General features: G+C 35.0%; 1 protein-coding gene across 15 annotated transcripts in view; it reads left to right on the forward strand.

Annotated features, from left to right (window-relative positions):
• The window catches only part of NFIB (nuclear factor I B), a 236,631-nt gene that overhangs the window by 186,559 nt on the left and 28,928 nt on the right, over positions 1-21,144 (forward strand). For 5 of the 15 annotated variants that reach the window (XM_012453509.2, XM_012453512.2, XM_064381553.1 and 2 more), the window contains 4 exons: positions 6,492-6,626; positions 11,516-11,700; positions 15,745-15,910; positions 18,975-19,057. In XM_012453509.2, coding sequence (XP_012308932.1) covers positions 6,492-6,626; positions 11,516-11,700; positions 15,745-15,910; positions 18,975-19,057 — 569 coding nt within the window. Of the gene's footprint in view, positions 1-6,491; positions 6,627-11,515; positions 11,701-15,744; positions 15,911-17,423; positions 17,543-18,974; positions 19,058-21,144 lie in introns of those variants that run through there. The other 10 variants (XM_012453514.2, XM_012453515.2, XM_064381556.1 and 7 more) reach the window with 5 other exon arrangements.

A 21,144-nucleotide genomic window follows, 5' to 3' on the forward strand; every position in this document is an offset into this window, starting at 1 on the left:
AAACATTTTGAAGTAATTTGCTTCTTTGTTAACCAGATAGAAATAGGACTATTCTATCCTTGAAATAGGACTAAATCATAGGACTGGCACAGTTAATACATTTTAATTTAGTGTTACGGTGTGCTGAAAATAATAGCTTCCAGAAATTCAAGAATTCTTGTGTGTTCTTACATAATTAATTTAAAATTGTTAAAAAATTGTGTTACTATAGAGAAGAAAAGGAATTTTTCAAGAAAGAAAATTATATGTCTTCTATGTAGGCTTTAGAAGTCTGATTTGTAACCTTAATCTACTCGAGCATATTGGAAAAGCTAACATATTGCTCTACTATACGTGAAAAAGGAGCAGGTGTCCCAGACAGGCAGGTGTTAAGGTGGCTGTTTGAGCTTGCCCTAGATCACTAGTTGACTTCAGTGAAGTTCTACTAACAGGTGGCTAACTGATTGGAGTGCCATGTGACATTTATCCCGGGAGCGACTTGGATGACAGGCTGCTACAGACTGAGGAAGGGGTCTTTGCTTTGATGAAGAAATTGCCAAAACTCATGTCTCATTAGTGTTTCCTAAGGTTCTTTGGAAGTGAACAACAGTTTAATTAAGGGCTGACGTAAACACGTTTCTGCACACTTTCCCTGCAGCATTTTATCACATTAGAATTGATCAAAATTGTTGCCTTGGGCTGACTTGAACAGATATACATCTGGAGCGCCATTTGTGCAAGCTGCCAATGAGTCGAGTACATACGCTGTGTTTCACAGCGACTCTATTCCTTTGTAGATGAAATTACCTTGTTGGGAGATGAGTTGATCTAACTCTTTATTTGCTTAAGCCCTTATCTCTTTGAAGTGATGCTGTGAAATAAGTGACACATCAAGGGCTAGGATATATATATGTTACAGTGCCAAAAATATATATAGTATGGTCAGGAAAAATCATGTGATAATTTGATTTTGCAAAATACTTATTAAAAGGGATGCTTAAGAATAAATGAACCAATTTTATCAGTAGCCTACTTGAATTTTTTCTTATATGGTGATCTTTTATCACATATTCAACTACACAATCAGTTTCTAAAGTCATAACTAATTTTCCAATTATAAATGTAAACATGGGTGTAGACATTGAAGAAGAATACCGTCAATGTGAATCTTTCTTTAAAACTACTCTTTCTAATCTGTCACTAAGAGGAATTCTTTCTACAATCCAATATTACTATGATTGCAACTATTTAATACATTTTTGTCTTTAATTTTTCCCTTCTCTGCTAGACCACGAGGATCACCAGGGCAGGGACCACGTGGTTTTGTTTAGCGTCTTGAACTTTATGCATAGCCATAGTTCCTCACGCTTACTAGGAACTTAGTGATTGATTTTCTTTTCTCTTTGCTTTACATTCAGCTACTTCTTGTCTGGTGATATTTATTCATGGAACATGAATTTTAAGATATACTGGCTGTGGTTATTTTGCTCATCCTACACTACTAGTCATCATCTCATAATACAGTTTCTTTCACATGCAAGAGATTCTAAAATAAGCTGTCTAGACATGGTGCCTGCTTTACCTCTTCTTTCTTTCATTTCTACTTTTTTTTTCATTCTCTTCCCAAGTAGCATGTTCATCCAGCCTCTACATCATTTTGTGTTTTTGATTAAAGCATTTTTCCTTAGGAGGTAAGCCATTAGTCAACTATCTAAAAAAAAGTATATGCAAAGGATACAACAAGTAAATAATGAAAAATCTGTCCAGTAACATAAGATGCAAACAAAAGATCATTAATGAAATCTAGATCTCAGGGTTTTCCAAGAGAGATTACTTAAGGAGAAAACAAGTTTGTTCAGTGAGTAAAGCATTGTTTTATGGGTGGGATAAGGAAAGTAGAAATGCCTCATTTTCTAGTTCCAGGGAATGTCATAGACCAGTAATGGCACAGAGTAAAAAAGGTATTCTTCCTGCTCCTAAAAGATGCCATAAGAAAATTAGCTTCATTAAAGTTTAGATAAAATGGAGTAACAAAGAAAAAGAGCTATATAAAAATGTGGTACTGTGGTACAACTTGGAATGAGAAAGATACTGTTTGAAGGATACGATGCCAGCTGCTGGTTTTTATTTGTCATGGTGAGGAAGGCCTGGAGGAGATTAGGAAGAAAATTTTTGGTTCAACCAGGTACAAGTGAAAAGGGCGGTGAGAACAGAAAAAAAAAAAATCAAATTTTTAGAAAGTTTTTTATTCTAAAATCAATTCATTTATAAATTAATATTTTCTAAATCAAATTTAAATTGTTTTGTCTGATTTCAAGCCATCACTGGCCTCTATTTCTTTCTAATCAACTACCAGCAACTCCTGCCTCCCTCCTACCAGTAGAAACATCAGCTAATCCTTTGCTTATCAACTTGCATCTCTTTTCAGCTTCTATATTTTATGTATTATTCAACTTATGCATTATTATGTATGCATTATTATTCAAGTTATATATTTATGCATTATTCAGCTTTATTATTATTCAACTTATTTTCAACTTAATCTTTTTATGTATTATTCTTCCTGCTTGAAGGACAATAGATTGTGAAAAGCATGGCATTTGTTTTTCTTCACAGAAAGGTCACTTTAAACTATCTCTTCTATATATTCATTTTCAAACTTTTTTTATAGCATAAGAGAACATTAAAAATAGAAACAATATCGTTTTTCACCTTAGCATGAAGTCTTTTAGACTGTAGACATTCAAAATAAAATTAATACTAGTTTGGTTCATGATTAAAATGTAATAGCTAGAAACTCTACCCTTACTTTTTCCCCAGATAATTGATCTTTTATTTCCCCTTCTAGTCTAGAGAGCATTTTACTTATTTATTTATTTTGAAAGGGGATTCACTTTTGTGTCTTCCTAAGTTCTTAGCATAGTGCTTTCTGCGTGCCGTCCAGCAGTTTATTTTTATTAATGGGCCAAGAATTAATTTCATTTAATGAGACAACAAAGACAATTAAGCCTATATTCTAATACTACCATTCTTTACCGATTTCTAAAGCAAATCCTTTCAGTTTGGTCAGTGAACCTTCCCATTCCTATATTTACTATTTTAAGTTACTTTTGTTGTTTAAGAAAAGAGTTTGTGGTTCCCTTTGCAACTTGAAGAGCAAATTTTATTCTTTTTCTTCTGTGTTGGTCTGTATAATCCTCTATGAAAGTACCATTATTATTAGGTGAATGCCCCAAAACTTATTGAAAAAATAAATGGACTCATCATAATTATTTAGTAAAAGCAAGTTTGTCATTTTGGCTAAGAAAATGCAAATGCTTTGTTTCTTAAAATTTACATAATTTACATTAAAAATTACATAATCATCTTCAAGTTCTATATAAACACCCTTGATTTATGTGCCCTTTACAAAAGGAGACTCGTGAATTTGTGAGGGTTTAATGGGAAGTCTGATAGTTACAGTAGTTGCAGTTGCCTTAATTAATCCACTTCTCTAGAAACGACATACCTAGAATGACACTGTTTTGTTTCTCAAGTTGTGGTCACATTAAATTTTTTTTTTTTTTGAGATGGAGTTTTGCTCTTGTTGCCCAGGCTGGAGTGCAATGACACTATCTTTGCTCACTGCAACCTCCACCTCCAAGGTTCAAGCAATTCTCCTGCCTCAGCCTCTAGCTGGGATTACAGGCGCCCACCACCACGACCAGCTAATTTTTGTATTTTTAGTTTATTTGTGCTGGCCAGGCTGGTCTCAAACTCCTGAGCTCTGGTGATTCACCCACCTCAGCCTCCCAAAGTGCTGGGATTACAGGCATGAGCTACTGCACTCGGCCTAAATTTTTAAATAATGTGTAGTTATCCTTTATTATTTATACTATGGAATTTTTAGAAACTGATTTACCCAGTTCCATTTTACTTGAAATTTATATTTAAACACAGGTAAAGCAGAAGAATATAAGTAAAAAGTCCCCAGTTTCTTTTTCTAACAGTTAACTTTAAATTAAAAACTTGGAATGGAAAGTTGTTGCATCATCTGTAACAAAAAAGGTAGAATAGAGGTTATTTCCACCTCTAATAATCTGTATGTCTAAGATTTTACATCGATTAGTTAAAAGCCTATATTTGTAGTATTACCTTTTGAAATCATATAGCTCTTAAGCAAAAATAAGTATTATTTTTGGCACTTTAAAGATATGTTAGCTGAAATAGCTTTCTTTGTCTACTTTTGAAACCATGGTTTACATTTTTTTTATAGTTGCATTAATTGCTGTGGCTTTATGAACAATTTCTTTCTTTTTGAAAAAGATATACAGAAATGGTTCTCTGACTCATCAAAGTTCTGATAGATGCATGACAACCAGTTAGTCACAAATCGTAGCTTACAGCTACAAATACGCCTGGCATTTTTTGCAGACTGTGATGTCTACTGCTTTTACAGTAGCATATTCATCCTTTAAATGCCACCATACTGAAAATGCATATTTAATTTTATGAATGCCTTTACCAGAGCTTAGGTAATTTTTCAAATGGTAAAATGTAATGATAATTAGTTTTTTATATTAATAACACCATAAGGTCTTTGCTCATTTTAAAAAAAAAATTCAAATTGAAAATGTAAATTGTGTACATTTTGTATGTGTAATAAAGTGTTGCTTTTTTTTCTTTTAATAAAGATTTACTTTTTTTTAAAGATACATACTGAACTACTTAGAAGCAAAATTATATGATATCTGGGATTTGCTTCAAAGTACCACAGGGAGAGAAAGTGTAGATGGGGTAAAGATTAAATAAGATTTGTTATGAATTGATCATTGCTGAAGTAGGGTTATGGGTACATGAGGATCCATTACAATTCTGTCTACTTGTGAATATATTTAACATTTTTTAGTAATAAAATACAAATTTTATAGCTCATCTCACTTTTATAACATTTTACTATAAGTTGGTAAACTTCCATTAGAGTCAACATCACTCAACCTGTTAAAACCAAGGTGTATCTTTTCTACTAATCAGTTTCTTTCTGAACTCCCTATTTATTCCAAACTGCATGGTATAGTCTCTTAGTCAACTAAGATGATGACAGTCTACATCAGTTATTAATTTAATTGGGTAAATTCTGTTTAAATATTTATTGCGTTATCTCTATCCTGATGCTTACTCAAAGCTCTCATGATCTATCGTTTGACAGTGTTAAATATTTATGAAATGAATGAATGAATGAAGCCTGAAATCTCTGAATTCTTTTCCTATCACAGCACCTTTTGCAATTCCTTCTTACTTGTCCACATTGCCTTACTAGATTTTAAGCTTTATAGGAGCTGCAAGTAAGTCCAGTTCACCACAGTGTTCACAGGCTAGTGCAGCATGTGGCATAAATTAGGTCTTGAACAAGTATTTATGGAATAAAATGTATTAATGAATCTGTCTTCTGAAGTGGTCTTAGTGATTTCTGTCTCCGTTTTGGCCAGTCTGCCCTCCATTTAGTTTCTGGGGGCATTGCTGTAAACTGTCATTATGATCATATTTTGCCTGGCGATAGTGTTCCTCCCATGAGGGTAAGCATTCAGACGTTTGTACAGGAAGCTGGAGACCCGTCATCCTATGGGACCTGCCAGAGGCTTGCTCCTCTTCTTCATCCTTCACCCCTCCACACACTATTCAAACTACTTGTGTATTTTATGCCCTCTTTTTTTTCTGAGTATTTCCTCTCTTAGAATGTCATCCCCATTCACATTTTGAAAATGGTGCCAATGGGAAATGCCTTCCTCATCCTGGGGAGGCTGAGATGATCTCTGCCCTGTGCATCTCAGCTGGGGACGTATCAGCAAATTCCAAAACTTCCCTGCTCTCAACACACATTGTACCTCTCAACTGTTTACAACCATTTTCTCCTAATCATTTTCCTCCTCACCAACAGTGAGCGTCCCTAGAGCAGGAATTACTTTTAATTCCTTTAACATCTTCATTTTATCTGGCCAATAGAAAAACCCAGTAAATGTTTACAGAATGAGAAAATTAAGGAATGTATTTTTTGCTAAACGAATGAGTTTTCCATAAAAGCTGTGAAATCAGTGGTATAATTACCAGCATCCCCAAAGGTTGTTTTTCACATTTGTACCAGTTGTCTTCTATTTTCACAGTGTAGTCGCCAGGTTGAAAGACAGTCTCCTGAATCATATAAATCTAACAATGAAATGCTGAGGTAAAGAAGGCCTTTGTGTGAACCAAGGAGCTAAAGGAAACAAGACTTTGGGCTTTTTAGAAGTTTAAGATTTAGTTAGTAATGGTAATAATTCTGATGACAATTTTAATAAAGCCTTCTTCTAGCTTCCATGGAGATTGAACAAATATTTCAGAGCTCCAAAATAGCTAGATCTTTGATACTCAGGATATATTTTGTAAGAGAGCCAAAGTATGAGAATGCTAAAATTTGGGAGATCTCTCATTATGATGAATGAATCTTCAAGCTTAAGCAGGTCATATAGCTTTGGGTTTTCCTCTGTTTCTTGCAGATATGTCTTCTCCGACTACTATGAAGAAGCCTGAAAAGCCATTGTTCAGCTCTGCATCTCCACAGGATTCTTCCCCAAGACTGAGCACTTTCCCCCAGCACCACCATCCCGGAATACCTGGAGTTGCACACAGTGGTGAGGAGTTTCAAGCATAGAGGAGAATCCTCCGTATTGCCTATAGGGCCCGATCGCTTAGGGATGGAGCAAACTTTTATAATTATAGTATGGTCACCATATTTTTCTCAGCCAAAAGTGGGAGGGGCACAGTCTGATCAAATATTTTTTCTTCTTGATTTATGAGAGAAGATTTTCAAAGTCATACAAGTAAATAATATTTATAATATGTATTTTTAAATTACCTTTATCAAAAAGATTGTTGTCAGAAGAATGTGGAAAATATGGGTACACAGCTATCTTTACTATAGCTTTAGGATTGGTTGTGATATTTTACTAAGGGAAAGATGGAATTTCAATTATGTTGCTGAGTTTAGAGTTTTCTAAAGGCATTAAGATATACAGGCACTATTTCTATGAGCATCTAATAAGTAGATGCTATTTTCTACATATAAATCAATATGTACTTGAGAGTAATCAGACAATAAAAGGTACTTTTCTTTGACAGTTGTTTTATATGCCCAAATCCTTTGGACTAGTACACTTGATATTATGTCTAATATCTTAATTAGGAAAATGAATCTAATATTTTTACCTCAGCCAACAGCTAATATCAAATCTTTCAAAAATTAAAAATGAGATACAGCTAATAATGTACACTGTATACTTTTTACTTATTACTTTTAATTCCTAGAGAGGAGTAGACTGCATTTTAGGTGGAAAAACTTTTATTAAAATGTATTAATAATGAAACTTTTATTGGTTTAAATTTATAGTTAGGCACTTCCTCATTCTTCTAACTAATCGAATCTGGTTTTTAAATCTTTATGCAAACATTGTAACATTTTTAAAAATAAAGTCCTTATTAGCTTTAGTTTATAAGTATATGTTGATATTTATTGCTGCTATACTTAAAAAATACATGGCCTTTATTGCTATCATTAAAAAAATTATGAAATTGAGAGAGTACTGTACAAATTAAATGTGGTATAAGAACTTTTACATTTATTACCTATACCATTTAGATAGGTGAAAAAATCAATAACTGTAATGTTGAATATTTGGACAAAATTAACTGAGAAGTCAAATCACCCATTTGTTATGACACCTGATGAAAATATTCTTATTTCTAACATGTGAAAAGAAGTAAACAGTATATTTTTATATAATGAAACAGAAGAGACCCAGATGAGCCTTCCACCTTGGTCCTTTGCCAGATATTTTTTCAGTATCTGTATATCAGGGCCTGTGGTAGGCACCTTGATGACAAAAGATAGTTTCTGTCCTTCAAGAGTTCAGGATATAGTAGGGAGAGAGTAGGGGGCACATCATTGGCTGGGTGTCTAATCTGAACATGATTAGATACCTGAAGAAGGATTAGATGCCTGGAAGATATGTGTTTTAAGCTAAAGTGTGACGGCAAAGTTCGCTGGAAGAAGGAACAACAAACTAGGAAGAAGCGGGGCAACCTGGGAGGCAGAGGGGCGAACTAGAGGGAGAGGGGCAAACTGGGAAGCAGAGGCAACCACGTGTCAGTGCATTAGAGGCCACTGCAGAAGGGAACTGCCATTTAGCCAAGGATCCACAGATCTCTTCAAGTGGCCAGAGATGAGGCCAAAGAAGTGATCCAGGATGTGGTCCCAAAGCACATGAGGCTGTGTGTACTGAAAAAGCTCTTGGGATTTTATTCTGTAAGCAGTAGGAAGCCATTGACATTTTTTTTTCTTTTTTTTTTAATGTATTTTACCACCTAAGCCATTGAAATATTTTTAGCAGAGAAGTTACATGATTATAATGGTATTTTTAAAAAGTCATTCACTTAGCACTATAAGGATGTATTGGAAGGAGCAAGACTGAAGGAAGGAAGACAATTAAGAAGGCTTTGCAATAATGTATGCAAGAAATATGCATACGTGTGTATGTATTTTGTCATAATGAAGGAAAACCTTTTTTGTCTTGTGTTTTGCTTATTTTTCAATAAATAAATAAAAATAAGAAAAGCAAATTACAAGACAAAAATTATTGGATATATTGCTTACCTCTCCCAAAGATAACTTTTTCAGAAGATACAAGAAATTAAGAATGTATATAATAGAGGAAACATAAATTCAGTTTTATAGTCACAACTTTGTTCCCTAAACATCCAGGGCACTGTTTCTGAGCATTCTCTAGATTATTCTTAAAATGCAGATTCCTTGGTCTGCACACATAGATCTAGGGAATCAGGACCTCTAGGTGCCTCTGGTGAGGCACCAGAATGTATATTTTAAACAAGTGCCTGGGAGACAGGGTCTTACTCCATCACCCAGGCTGGAGTGCAGCAGCATGATCTTGGCTCACTGCAACATCTGCCTCCCAGGTTCAAGGAGTTCTCCTGCCTCAGCCTCTCGAGTAGCTGAGATTACAGGCACTTACCACCATGCCTGGCTAATTTATATATATATATATATGTTTTAGTAAAGATGGGGTTTCACCATGTTGGCAAGGCTGATCTCGAACTTCTGACCTCAAGTGATCCACTCCACCCACCTTGACCTCCCAAAGTGCTGGGATTACAGCCATAAGCCACCATGCCTGGGCCACTTTTCTTATTTTTAAAAAACTAGAATGGCTTCTATGGAAAAGGTAGTCATTTTCACTCATAGTTATAGCAGGCCACCTACAGCCCATGCAAGCACAGTGCCAGGTTGCCCATTGACTTGAGTTCGGATTTGATTTCTGCCATTTCAGTTGAAAAGAGATCTCCTCCAGAACTATTAAGGCCAAATTAATCTCAAAACCTAGAGGACCCAAGATGGAACTATGTATATGTCTTCCAAGGGTTTGTGTACAGATGTGAGTAAAAATCATGCTTAAAATGAGCTGAGATTAAGAGCGCTTAGACACTAAGTAAAAGATGCCCAGTTTTTCTTAGAGTTTGTATTTCCTTAAATGATACTTTCAAATGGGTGTACTCCTTAAATAAAGTAATACTTCAGTAAAGAGTTTTGTTTTAAGAAATATGCATTTGTTTTCTGAAATGTGCATACATTTGGTGGAAGATGCTCAAACTTCAGTATGTAGGATAATTACATCGGCACTTGTTTAAAATATATATTCTGGTGCGTCACCAGAGGCACCTAGAGGTCCTGATTCCCTTGGTCTGTGTGCAGACCAAGGAATCTGCACTGTAAGAACAATCCAGAGAATGCTCAGAAACAGTGCCCTGGATGTTCAGGGAACAAACTTGTGACTATAAAATTGAATTTATGTTTCCTCGATTATATACATTCTTAATTTCTTGTATCTTTTAAAAAGGTTATCTTTGGGAGAGGTAAGCAATATATCCCATAAACAGGTCCTCCCCTCCCCTTGATCACATAGTTACAAAGTTGGAGATAAATCATTCCAGGTGATTTCCCATTATAGCTTATGCTTAGAATTTATTTTTTTTTTCATATTCTTTGCTAAGTTGTCTGATAAAACAATAGACATTTATCATTTATTATTTCCTGTGATTTGAATTGGGAAATATTAAATAGACATTTACTTTTCACTTCTACATATATTTGTTGGTAGTTTTAATTTGTACTTCTATGATTATTTATCTCAACATTATAGAGATAATGATCATACGATTATACCCTTTCCTCATCTTTGAAACTTAAGATTTATATTTCAAAAACTGAACAATAAATTATAAGCATATTAATGATAGTAAAATTGACATCATCCACATTGCATGTGTCTTATATAGCATTTCCCTTTATAAAATTATTATACAATATGTGGTTTATGGGTAAAATAATATATTCACCTATATGAAAGTTTAAATTTGCATTGCTATGGGTTTTATTCTTGGTTTTACCTTAACAATATCTTTTAAACGACATATAGTAAAAGTTAGAGTAGAAAGAAAAATAGTTGCAGAATAGAGCTCTTTTGGTTTTGAAAGAAATATTTTCATTAGGAGAGTTTCCAGCTCTATATTCCAATGTTCATAAGCATTTATATTGTGATTAGATAATTATAAATGACATGAGATGATTTTGTATTAGTTATTGTCTTTCCTTCTAAACAATTGCCAGGTAGGATATATAGGGAAATTATTTATTTGAAATTGAATTTCACTTCTATTTTTAATTTTGGTGGAAAATTTGTTGTTCTTTTGCCCTCTTACTTAATGCTGTGACTTCTGAACTTATGAGATAAAGTGTTGTTTTGTTTTGTTTTTGTTTTTGGTTTTTTTTTGTTGTTGTTGTTGTTGTTGTTGTTGTTGTTGTTTTTGAGACGGAGTTTCGCTCTTGTTACCCAGGCTGGAGTGCAATGGCGTGATCTCAATCTTGGCTCACTACAACCTCCGTCTCCTGGTTTCAAGCAATTCTCCTGCCTCAGCCTCCTGAGTAGCTGAGATTACAGGCACCCACCACCACGTCCGGTTAATTTTTGTATTTTCAGTAGAGATGGGGGTTTCGCCATGTTGGCCAGGCTGGTCTTGAACTCCTGACCTTAGGTGATCTGCCCGCCTTGGCTTCCCAAAGTGCTGGGATTACAGGCGTGAGCCATGGCGCCCAGCCTAAAGATTTTATAATCAAAGAATATGTTTCCAACAGGAAATAACTTTGCACAAAGAAGTGTTTTATCAAGTATTGACATAACCTATAAAAGAGAAACTTATTTTGTAACTGCTCATGGAGCTAGGAAGCAAGATTGTTAATTTTCTAGAGTGATGTTTTGTCTCTGTCTAGTTTGCAGTACCAGTGTTGAGAATAAAAGTGAAAAAGTAACTTATTTTGGGAGAGCTTGGTTAAATCATGGGGACAAAAAGGAATGGTTACCAGTTTTATAGTATCACAGCATTCTTTAGGATCAGAATGGAGCAATAAGGTAACCAGCTAATGAGTCAATCTTTCCTTTTCTGTCTTCTGCAGTCATCTCAACTCGAACTCCACCTCCACCCTCACCGTTGCCATTTCCAACACAAGCTATCCTTCCTCCAGCCCCATCGAGCTACTTTTCTCATCCAACAATCAGATATCCTCCCCACCTGAATCCTCAGGATACTCTGAAGAACTATGTACCTTCTTATGACCCATCCAGTCCACAAACCAGCCAGGTAAAAATAAGAGAGAAAATAAGATTAGCACCTAAGGGAGATGGGACAGGTCTAATTCTGAGACATGAAGGTTAGTCAGACAGTGTGTCTGGCAGAACGTCAAGCCTTGAAATCCATCTTCAGGAAGTTGCTTGGTGACTCAATAAGTTTTTATTTAAAGGTGGCTGAATGACAGGTAGGAAGTGTGTTGCCCCAAAGGGTACATTTGTGAAGATGGTTTAATGTTTTTGGATTTTCATTCACTGAAGGGAAAGTTTATGCAGAAAGTACACTGACAGGAAAGCTCTGAGCTGGAGTTCACACCTCTGAAATACCTGGTTTGACACAGATACAAAGTGCTTATTTCAGGAAGGAGTAAGGTATGTGCTAAAATAAACACACACAAAAGAACTTACAGTTGTATTTATAGACCAACTATTAGGTATTAAAATAAGCTTTGGTAATGTAAACATTTTCAGTGTTTGATGACTACTTGAATATTCTTTGCAGAGACATGACTTACATTTAATAATGAGTGACATTACTAGAAACGTCTTTTTTTTTTTTTTGTGAGCCTTGTGCAGTGGTTTTGGGGATTCATTGTGTAAGTGTAGTGACTCATGAACATTTCTCACTCGCCTAGACATGTGGTTTCTTCTACCGAGAGGTTATTTCATAGGGATTTGGTATATGAGGGTTTTCCACAATCAAATAGACAGTCTGTACCAGAGCTGGGGCTATCAATAATTGTAATATCTAAAACATGTAATTTTGATATTATGATACAGTATTTAGCTTTGCTGCTTTACTGCTAAGACTCCTCTCTACTCCTTATTATACCTTTTAATATTTTGGAGAATTTTCACAAACTTCCATCATTACTACTATGGAACACTTCCTAAAATGCTAGTAAATAGTGTGTGTCTGTCGATTTATAGTTAACAAAGAAAGGTGAGAAAAAAATCCCTTTGGTCTTAATTTGTTGAAATGAAACAAAATGGTCCTTTCTGAACTTTTTATTGTGAATAATAAGATATCCAGGACCTTTTGGGTTACTTAAAAAGTTACCATTGCTTTTAGTTCAACTAAGATACTCAACTGAATACTGAATTTTGAATTTGAAGTTAAAATTATTGTTTATATTTTAGAAGAAAATGTTAAAATGTAGCACTTTTCGTGACTGCAGTACTAAAGACAACTAAGTAAAACAGTAAAATCTTAGTTTATCAGTTTAGAAACAAAATTTGTTGTCAGCGTATGGATTCAGAAGTCTCAGTTCCATAGAGCATTTTGCTAGACTCAGCTGGGAACAGTGCACACAAGGTCTGATTTTAATTTGTGTAGAATTTCCATGAATAACAAAGTCTAATTAAGACATCCATTAAAAGTCCTTAACGTTAATTCAGTGTGGAAAATCTTAGAGTTCCATTGGATTTTTTTTTTAACTGATGTCTTAATTAGGCACTGTTAGGGGAAAAATTATGCAAATTAAAATCAGGCCCTTAGTGTTACACATTTCTTTAATTATTCAGAGCTTGTTTTACGTATATTTCAATTTCTTTATAAGTTAAGAGGGCATATTAGGTGATAATCTGCCTATATTGTTCGAAGTTTTTCTTCACCTCTTCAAGATAACGTATCACCTTCTAAGAGAAGCATATTACTCTCATCTCAAAAAAAAAAGGCAACAAAAAAACTCTCCAGATTTGGTATAATAGGAGCCATTTGTAAAGTAGAATAATCCTTTTCTAATGCTATTAGCTTTACCTTCAGATAAGACATCTCTCTTTTTCTATCTACAGTATGAAAGTTCATCTATTAACAGCCTTAAAATATAGAAATTTTTAGTGTAGCTTCATCTGTTTGAACCAGTAGAAAACCGAGGAAAAAATACCCCTCTATTCTTCTGATCCTCCTGAGTTTTAGGAAAGTTGTCTGCATTCGCTTGTGAATTCTTTCTTTGTCACCTTTATTCTTTTCAAGTGAGAGAAGTGTCTACCAGTTCATGTTGTTCAATTCCAGCAGATGAAGTCTGTAGAATAAGCAGGGTAGGATAATATATTTGGTGGCAGCATTTCTTTGAAATTACTGTCATTCTGCTTTTGTTACAGGTGGGTACTTTCAAACTGTTTTGGTGAACACTGGATATAGAAACATTTTTACCACTGAATATACCATCAATGATAAAATGAGACCTTTGTTCTTTCTTGAGTAAGATGTTTAAAGCACTTATTTCCAACGTTCAAATAACCAGAAATGGATGGTCTGTTGTAGAAACAAACTATTTTTCCCCCTTGAAAGGAAAAATGGGTCTTTATAGTTAACTGCAAATTTTTTTTTGAGGAACAGTATATCTACTTTGATTTTTAACTCCAACTCAAATCCAATTAATTTGCATTTCAAAATAAAATTCTTGGTATTTACCATTTTATCTCTGGAAGTGAAAAGAAATTAGTACTCCTTCACCAGTCACCTCTAGTTAGCTGTTCCTTCCCAATATTCTCCATCGCTGCACTGATTTTGATTTTTAAGATAAGCAACTGAGATGCCTTTTCTTCCCCAAAGCAATTTTGAGATTAATTGCATTACTGCTGCACCAATTATAGAGAGACAGTCATGCTATTCAATGGAATATTTTGAAGAAAATTAGTTTAAAGGTATAACTCTCCCATAGGTTTCCATATTGGAAAACTCTGATCAGTTTTCCTGACATCAAGTTAAATACCTAAAATTGCCCATGACGAATAGTCAAGATATTCAAGAAGTCTATTTTCTTTATAGAATAAATAATGTGGCCTCTGAGGATCCTAACCAAAGATTTTGTTCATGACTGTAAGTCACAATATTTAAGTGTTAGGAGCTGTTCATCTTTTTTTCTAAATAAATGTCTACTTGTAATTTATATGCAGATATTTAGATAAATATTCTGCTCATTGTTTTCTTTGCCTTTAACAGTTCATATTATAAAGACTATATACTTGTGGAGAATAGCCTCGTAGCAGATTGTGATGAACACCATGCAGTGGAGAATTCTATCATGGGTATAATCAAAAATAACATTCTCTGTCTGGAAAAATATATTCCATTATTTCTTCAAAGAGTGTATCCTTAGGATTTTGTTTTCTGCCACGGAAACTATTTTTGTACCCAGGGGCTAAAACTCAGATAATAATATCTTTTCTATCATTGCCCAGGGGATTTTCTCAGTTAATTCCCACAAATGTCAACAATAAATGTTTTGTGTAACTCTCCATGCACCATAATGGAAGAGTAGCTCAAATAACAATGCTCATTTGCTTGTCCTCTGCTTCCCCTAAGTACATTTTAATTTACTTTGGAAATCTTTTATTTGTAGGTGTAAAGATAAACCTAGCTCAGCATTTTATGTCATTGTATGACCTCTGAAATTTTAGATGCTTTAAATCTCATTCTATCTGTTTTATTAGTAAATCATCAAAAGTTGAGCATAGATCCTGGAATCTAAATTGCCTAATGTGTGCATCTGAGCACACCTGTGTGAGAGAGCTAGCATTTTGTATGCAGGAGAATGGCTCTTGACTGTAAATAATGAAAATTGCAGTATTCGATGTGTTTGATGTCGAGATATTTTTGTGTCCTTTGTTTCAGTGATATCATCATGTAGGGGAAAATTGTGTTCTGAAAGCCAAAACTGACTCATTGTAGAAAATGAAGAGCAGAGAATAAGGAAACATTGGGTTCCAACTCTAACGAGTTCAGTAAGGAATTTCATTTTAGCCTTTGGGCTAAGCATTTAAGTCTCCACTTGAGTTTCCTGGCCTACTGCATGAAAGTATCAAGTCTACCTGGCTCTCAGGGGTCCTGTAAAGAGGAATTATACCACATGCTTTGAAGACGAATACCTTCTTTGAAATGCTGCTGCTCCTTGTTACTACTAACCATTGACCAGCCTCTCCAACTCCGACTGGAGAGGGCCTGTGTGGTGCCTATGTGCAGTGTGCTGGATCCACACGGTTGTGTGGACTTGTTGGACAAGATGACTGCCTTCTGGATTGCTTCACCTGGCATTCTGTTTTTGTTTTGTAGCCTAACAGCAGTGGTCAAGTAGTAGGGAAAGTGCCTGGCCATTTCACTCCTGTCTTGGCACCCTCTCCCCATCCCAGTGCAGTGCGACCTGTGACCCTGAGCATGACAGATACTAAACCCATCACTACATCCACTGAAGGTGAGGCAGCTTCACCTACAGCAACCAGTAAGTATTTCTGTAGGAAATGAGAAATGTCCATCAAAGGCACCATTGGATATCTGATCCAAGGTGGAAAACATGGCAATTTTTCCAGCTACCTGACCTGACCAGATGGAGATTTCTCATTTAAGTGGAGCTAGCAGGCATGGATATGGCTGTGCTATCGCAGGCTCTCTCTTCTCAAATTCCAGTCAATGCATCATATTTGAAAAGGGAGAAGCTCATTTGTTTAAGTTACCAGCTATAACAAAAATAATAAGTCATGCCTGCTCGTTCAAGGTATACATTGAAATTGCACTGAGTAACATATACAAAGTTTTCATATCACCCAAAGAGAGATTAGATAATTGGTACTTATTGGAGCATTCCTATAGAAATCAAACCCCCTCACAAAGCAGATGGAATCAGTGCCTCTGTAAGGTAATTGCATGTCTACATTATTGTAGGTTATGTCATTGTTAAAAACAGTCACATAACATTGGAAGCAGATGAGAATATTTCAAAACTTAGTATTAGGCACATGTAAGCTACCTGCACTTCCATTATCTGCAAGCTTTTTTTAAACACCTTTTGATTATTTTGCCTATCATGGTACATCAAATACTGTGCTTTTTAGTATGGCCATAACATTTTAAATGTCAGAGATTTAGCCAGTGAACCTTCCTAATACATAACAATAAGCCACGATTCCTTTATTGTTTCATATAAAATGCTCAAAAGTGTAGAAGAAATTAATTTTGAGGTGGTTTCACCCAGCTGTCAGCTTCTTAGTACTGGAGCTAGAATGTACAAATTGGTGAAGTGGAATGATAAAGTTATGGAATTGGTGGAATTCGCATGCGCCTCACCAATTATACAGGTATCCTAAATTCAAACCTTTTACTTTCTTAGAGCAAGAAAATCCCCATGATCTTGAAATTTCCATGGGAATCAGAGACAATCAGAGGCACCACTGGCTCTTTCTTGCCCATTGGAAAGATGCCATTTTTAAAAATAGTTTCTAAAAGACTAGGAAGGAACCCTTTAAGAAAAATGGACAATACCTTCGTACAGTGAATTCAGCATTTTTTTTCAAAATTCATGAGCTCCATAAATTAATAATTTCTATAGGCTTGTAATACTCATCAATAATTCTTAATGCTTAAAACACTTCCCTGAATGCACAGATGGATGCGACCCACTCAGGAAAAACTAAAAATTATTTGTTCTAAAAGTTTGCTATGTGTATTACAGTCACTAAAACCCTAAGTACTCATTTTGAAAGTGATGTCTTGACATCTTTGAGCAATGTCAGAAATTTAAATGAAAGCACAAAGGAAACAAAGAATTTTTTTTAAGTAGTTGAAAGATTATCACAGGATAAATGATCAAAACCAAGTTCTAGAAACTCTGATGCCTACTCTTATGGTGTTATTAATAGAAGAGATTCAGGAGAAGATCAGACCCAAACGATCACAGCTCATTTATGTGAGTACCCTCAGCCTGTTTGTTAATGAATTGTTTTTATACTTACATACAGGTTGTTCAAAAAGGGATCTGATTTGACTAGTAAAATTACAAAATATTCAAAAGGAATATCTTGGTTGTATAAAGATGGCTGCATCAGTCCATTTTCCACTCCTACATAAAAGAAACATAGTGAGTAGTTTTTCTTTCCTATCAACAAACTTGTAGCTCCAGCTTCCTAGGCACTACCGGTAATTAAAAAAAGCTAGTCATTGAATTGATAAGGCAGTAAGGTTAAAGAAAACACAGAAGTCAAGGAAAGCTCTTTCTCATGGTTGAAAAGAAAAAGCAGCACAGATTTGGTGCTCTTTCTGTAAGGGTGAAGCTCCTCTCCAGCTGTTTGCGAGGTGTGAGGTGTGGTGAATTCCAGAGGCTTGGAGATTGAGTAGGGGTCACTGGTCGCTAATGGCTGCCTTGCATGGCCCCTTTTTCAGGAGCAATTAAAATAAGAATTGTGAGCATCTTCACTGTTTTTAAAAAGTTGACCTAAAAAAGCTTCCAAGGGTCAAATTCTGCAGTCCTCTAAGAGAAAAAGGCAGAATTAATATATTGGTTTTAGAAATCCAGCCCATTTAAAATGAATGCCTGGATTCCTCATTAATCTGCTGGTTTTAAACCAAACAGTGTAGCTTTCTTCAGAACAATACAAATAATATATGGTGATATGGAGCAGTGGGATTGCTTAGTTCTGGGAAGATACCTTAGTCCTTTCCTTGTGAAAAGTAACGAAAGTCTTTAGGAGTAGCTCCCTATTCATTTTTCATGTGTGTTTGAAAAATTTACTCTATACCAAAAAGCAAAAAGCAGTTGTACAAAAAGTACTTGCACGTGAGACTATAACAATGTAAGGAATAGTTACTACATAGTGGCCAACTATTTAAAAGGTGCATCAGTTCCCTTCCTGGATCAGTTAGAAGAAATTGATTTTTGTATGTGTGCTTATGGGAAGTATTTTTTTTTCCAAAAACATTCCTAACAGACCTGAGGCCATTTTCACAAGTAAAACACCAAGCTAATTCATTCTACATGATATAGGCTCCTCCGTCATGATAGTGAGATTTGATTTCCTTTTTAGTAATACTTTTAAACAAGACATTTGCCATCCCATATCATTAAGCACATCTGCTTAAATTCCATCATTAAAAGCTGTCACTTTTTCCTGATGGACTTTCAGTCTGCTTTACATTTAGAATCATATACCATCATTGATTATTTCATATTGGACAACTAATAATCTGGTGAAAAAGTACATCTAGATACAGGACCCTTCTATTTAACCAGTCCTTAGTACCTCAGCAGGACAGTCACTAGAGCATGGAAGTGTGAGGTACCCAGACTGAAGTATGAGATCTGCTTTACTGGATAGATTTTTTAGGGGGAATAAACTAGTTGATTTGAAGTCAAGTATCATTTCTTTTCTATCACTTGGTATTCACTCAGACAGAAGAGAAATGAAGACACTTTTGGTTACAAATCCCACTTCTCTAGGTTTCTTATACATGGACAGGGTGTTCGTTCTCATAGTTCACAATTTTTATCTTTGTTTTTGTTCTTCCTTAATCAGCCTACACAGCCTCAGGCACATCTCAAGCCAATCGATATGTGGGACTAAGCCCAAGAGACCCATCCTTCCTACATCAGCAACAGGTGGGCAAGTTTCACCCAGGTGTGATGGTGTAGCCACGCTTTCGCTTCCGTGCTTCTCCATGTTGCCTCTCAATCTGGACTCAGAAGGGGGCTCCTGGGGCTTCTGAGACCAAAATTGATCATTTCATTTCCCAGAATTTTTTCTCATTGATCCTTTGTTTCTCACCTCTTTGAGCAGAGTTTCTCAAATTGGCTCATGACCTTTTCCATCTCTGTAGCATATATTGATAATATCCATGAGTAATAGCCTTTTAGACAAAGTGTATTTTTCTCAGTTTCATTGGCTATTGAGAACTTACTAGCCTATAGCTTTCAAAGACAAAAACTGCAAACTGTTTTAAAAGCCAACTAGAATAAAAGCAATATATAATTCGAGTTTGTGAGTGATTTCGTATTTTCCAGATGTTTTGCTCCTCACATTTGTATTTTAGTCCAAGATGATGAGTTATGAAGCTAAAATCTCAGGCGACACTTCATTCCTATTTTAATAGCTTTAAATTGGTTTACTGATTTCAGATGTGATAAAAACACTTTTTTTGTTCTGCTGTCTTACATCCTTTATGTTTCTAGTAGCATTTTAAATTTCACATCTCATTAATGCTGTAAATTTAATGCAAATGAAGTGTTTACCCAAACTGTGAAAATATACAGCCAGGATTAATGGTGGCTTATAAACAGATTAGCCACAGTCAAAAGCATGGACCATACCAATGTAGAAATCCCACGATTCTAGTTATAGGATAACAAAAATAATTCTGAACAGTTCTGAATTTAAATCTATTTTATGATGCATATGTTTGCTGCTCTCAAGTTTTAATAGCAGAGCAGTTTGAAATTAACACTATGCAAAATATTACATAGGGGAAAATTAGGCTATAAGAAATAATGAGGAGCTGTTGTTAACTAACTTGCTCTTTATTTATAAATTGCCTGTGCATATATATGAGCTTTTGTACAGGTAGTAGGATACTTTTGCCCACTTACTTTGTTCTAGATCTGTTCACCTCACATACCCTTGTTGTGGCCTACCTCACTGTGCTTGGTGTGGAGTTCTCAAGTCCTTTCCAGTTGCAGCCCAAGGGGGCAGACTGCATATTAAAGGTCACCACATGCAGAACTCAGAGAAAATCATAAAGATGATAGCTTATTCAGGATACTTGATGTTTTGCCAGGTTTTAAAAAAGCAAAACAAAACAAACCAAAAGAGTGAGAACTAACTGAAAACATCTGTACACAGTTATGAAAATACCAAATAATAATTAGTGGTTTTGCCAGCCATTGGCTTTTCAACATAATTCTCTGCCATGTTGATTTTTCACCTCTAAAATTGTTATAATAGGAAATGAGTTATAATTACTATAATATGGTTCTATTTGACAAATGTATGTGTTCATTGTGTTTTTTAAAATACATATGCAGGATGTATAGGTTTAGAAACTTGTTCTTTTAAAAATCATTACATATTCTCAGGAATATTTTTGTCATGGGATTTGCATTATTTTTTATAACACATCTCTAATTTCCAGTTAATTTTTAATTCATAAAAATGTGCCTCCATTATTTAAACTGTTAGCCCCAAATGCTAGTTAGAATGCAGTACCAATTCCATGTATTTGGAGGCAGCCTTCCTCCTCCACTACCCTAACCTATGGCAGCTTTAATTTTCTTATCCCTTATGATAGGCGTTGAAGCCTCATGTAATTATGATTACAAAAGTCCATTAATATAAAAGTTACTTCTTTCACATATCTAAAAATACATCAAGAAAACTTAGCAAGCATCATGAAAATATGAATTTTAATGTAGATAGCATTCTGGCACATCATATTTTTAAAAAACTATGAGTTCTAGAACTATAAACTTTTTTAAAACCGAAGAAGACAGCCACTTATTTAAGTGGAGCACGTTGAATCAAGACCACTTAGAATGTGAATTCGTTTTTTTCAGTCAACTATGGTTAATATTTATGGAATGCATGATATACATAGATCCTTGGAAGCAAAAAAAAAATGTGTCCTTTATAGCTGAAAAATGTTAAATATCATGCAGACAGATAATTTGTCCTCTATGTAATGAAAGAGTTAGTG

Source organism: Aotus nancymaae, unplaced genomic scaffold (assembly GCF_030222135.1).
Source record: "Aotus nancymaae isolate 86718 unplaced genomic scaffold, 86718_ANA_hifiasm-v0.15.2.pri h1tg000003l, whole genome shotgun sequence".
In the NCBI taxonomy this organism is placed as follows: Eukaryota; Metazoa; Chordata; class Mammalia; order Primates; family Aotidae; genus Aotus; species Aotus nancymaae.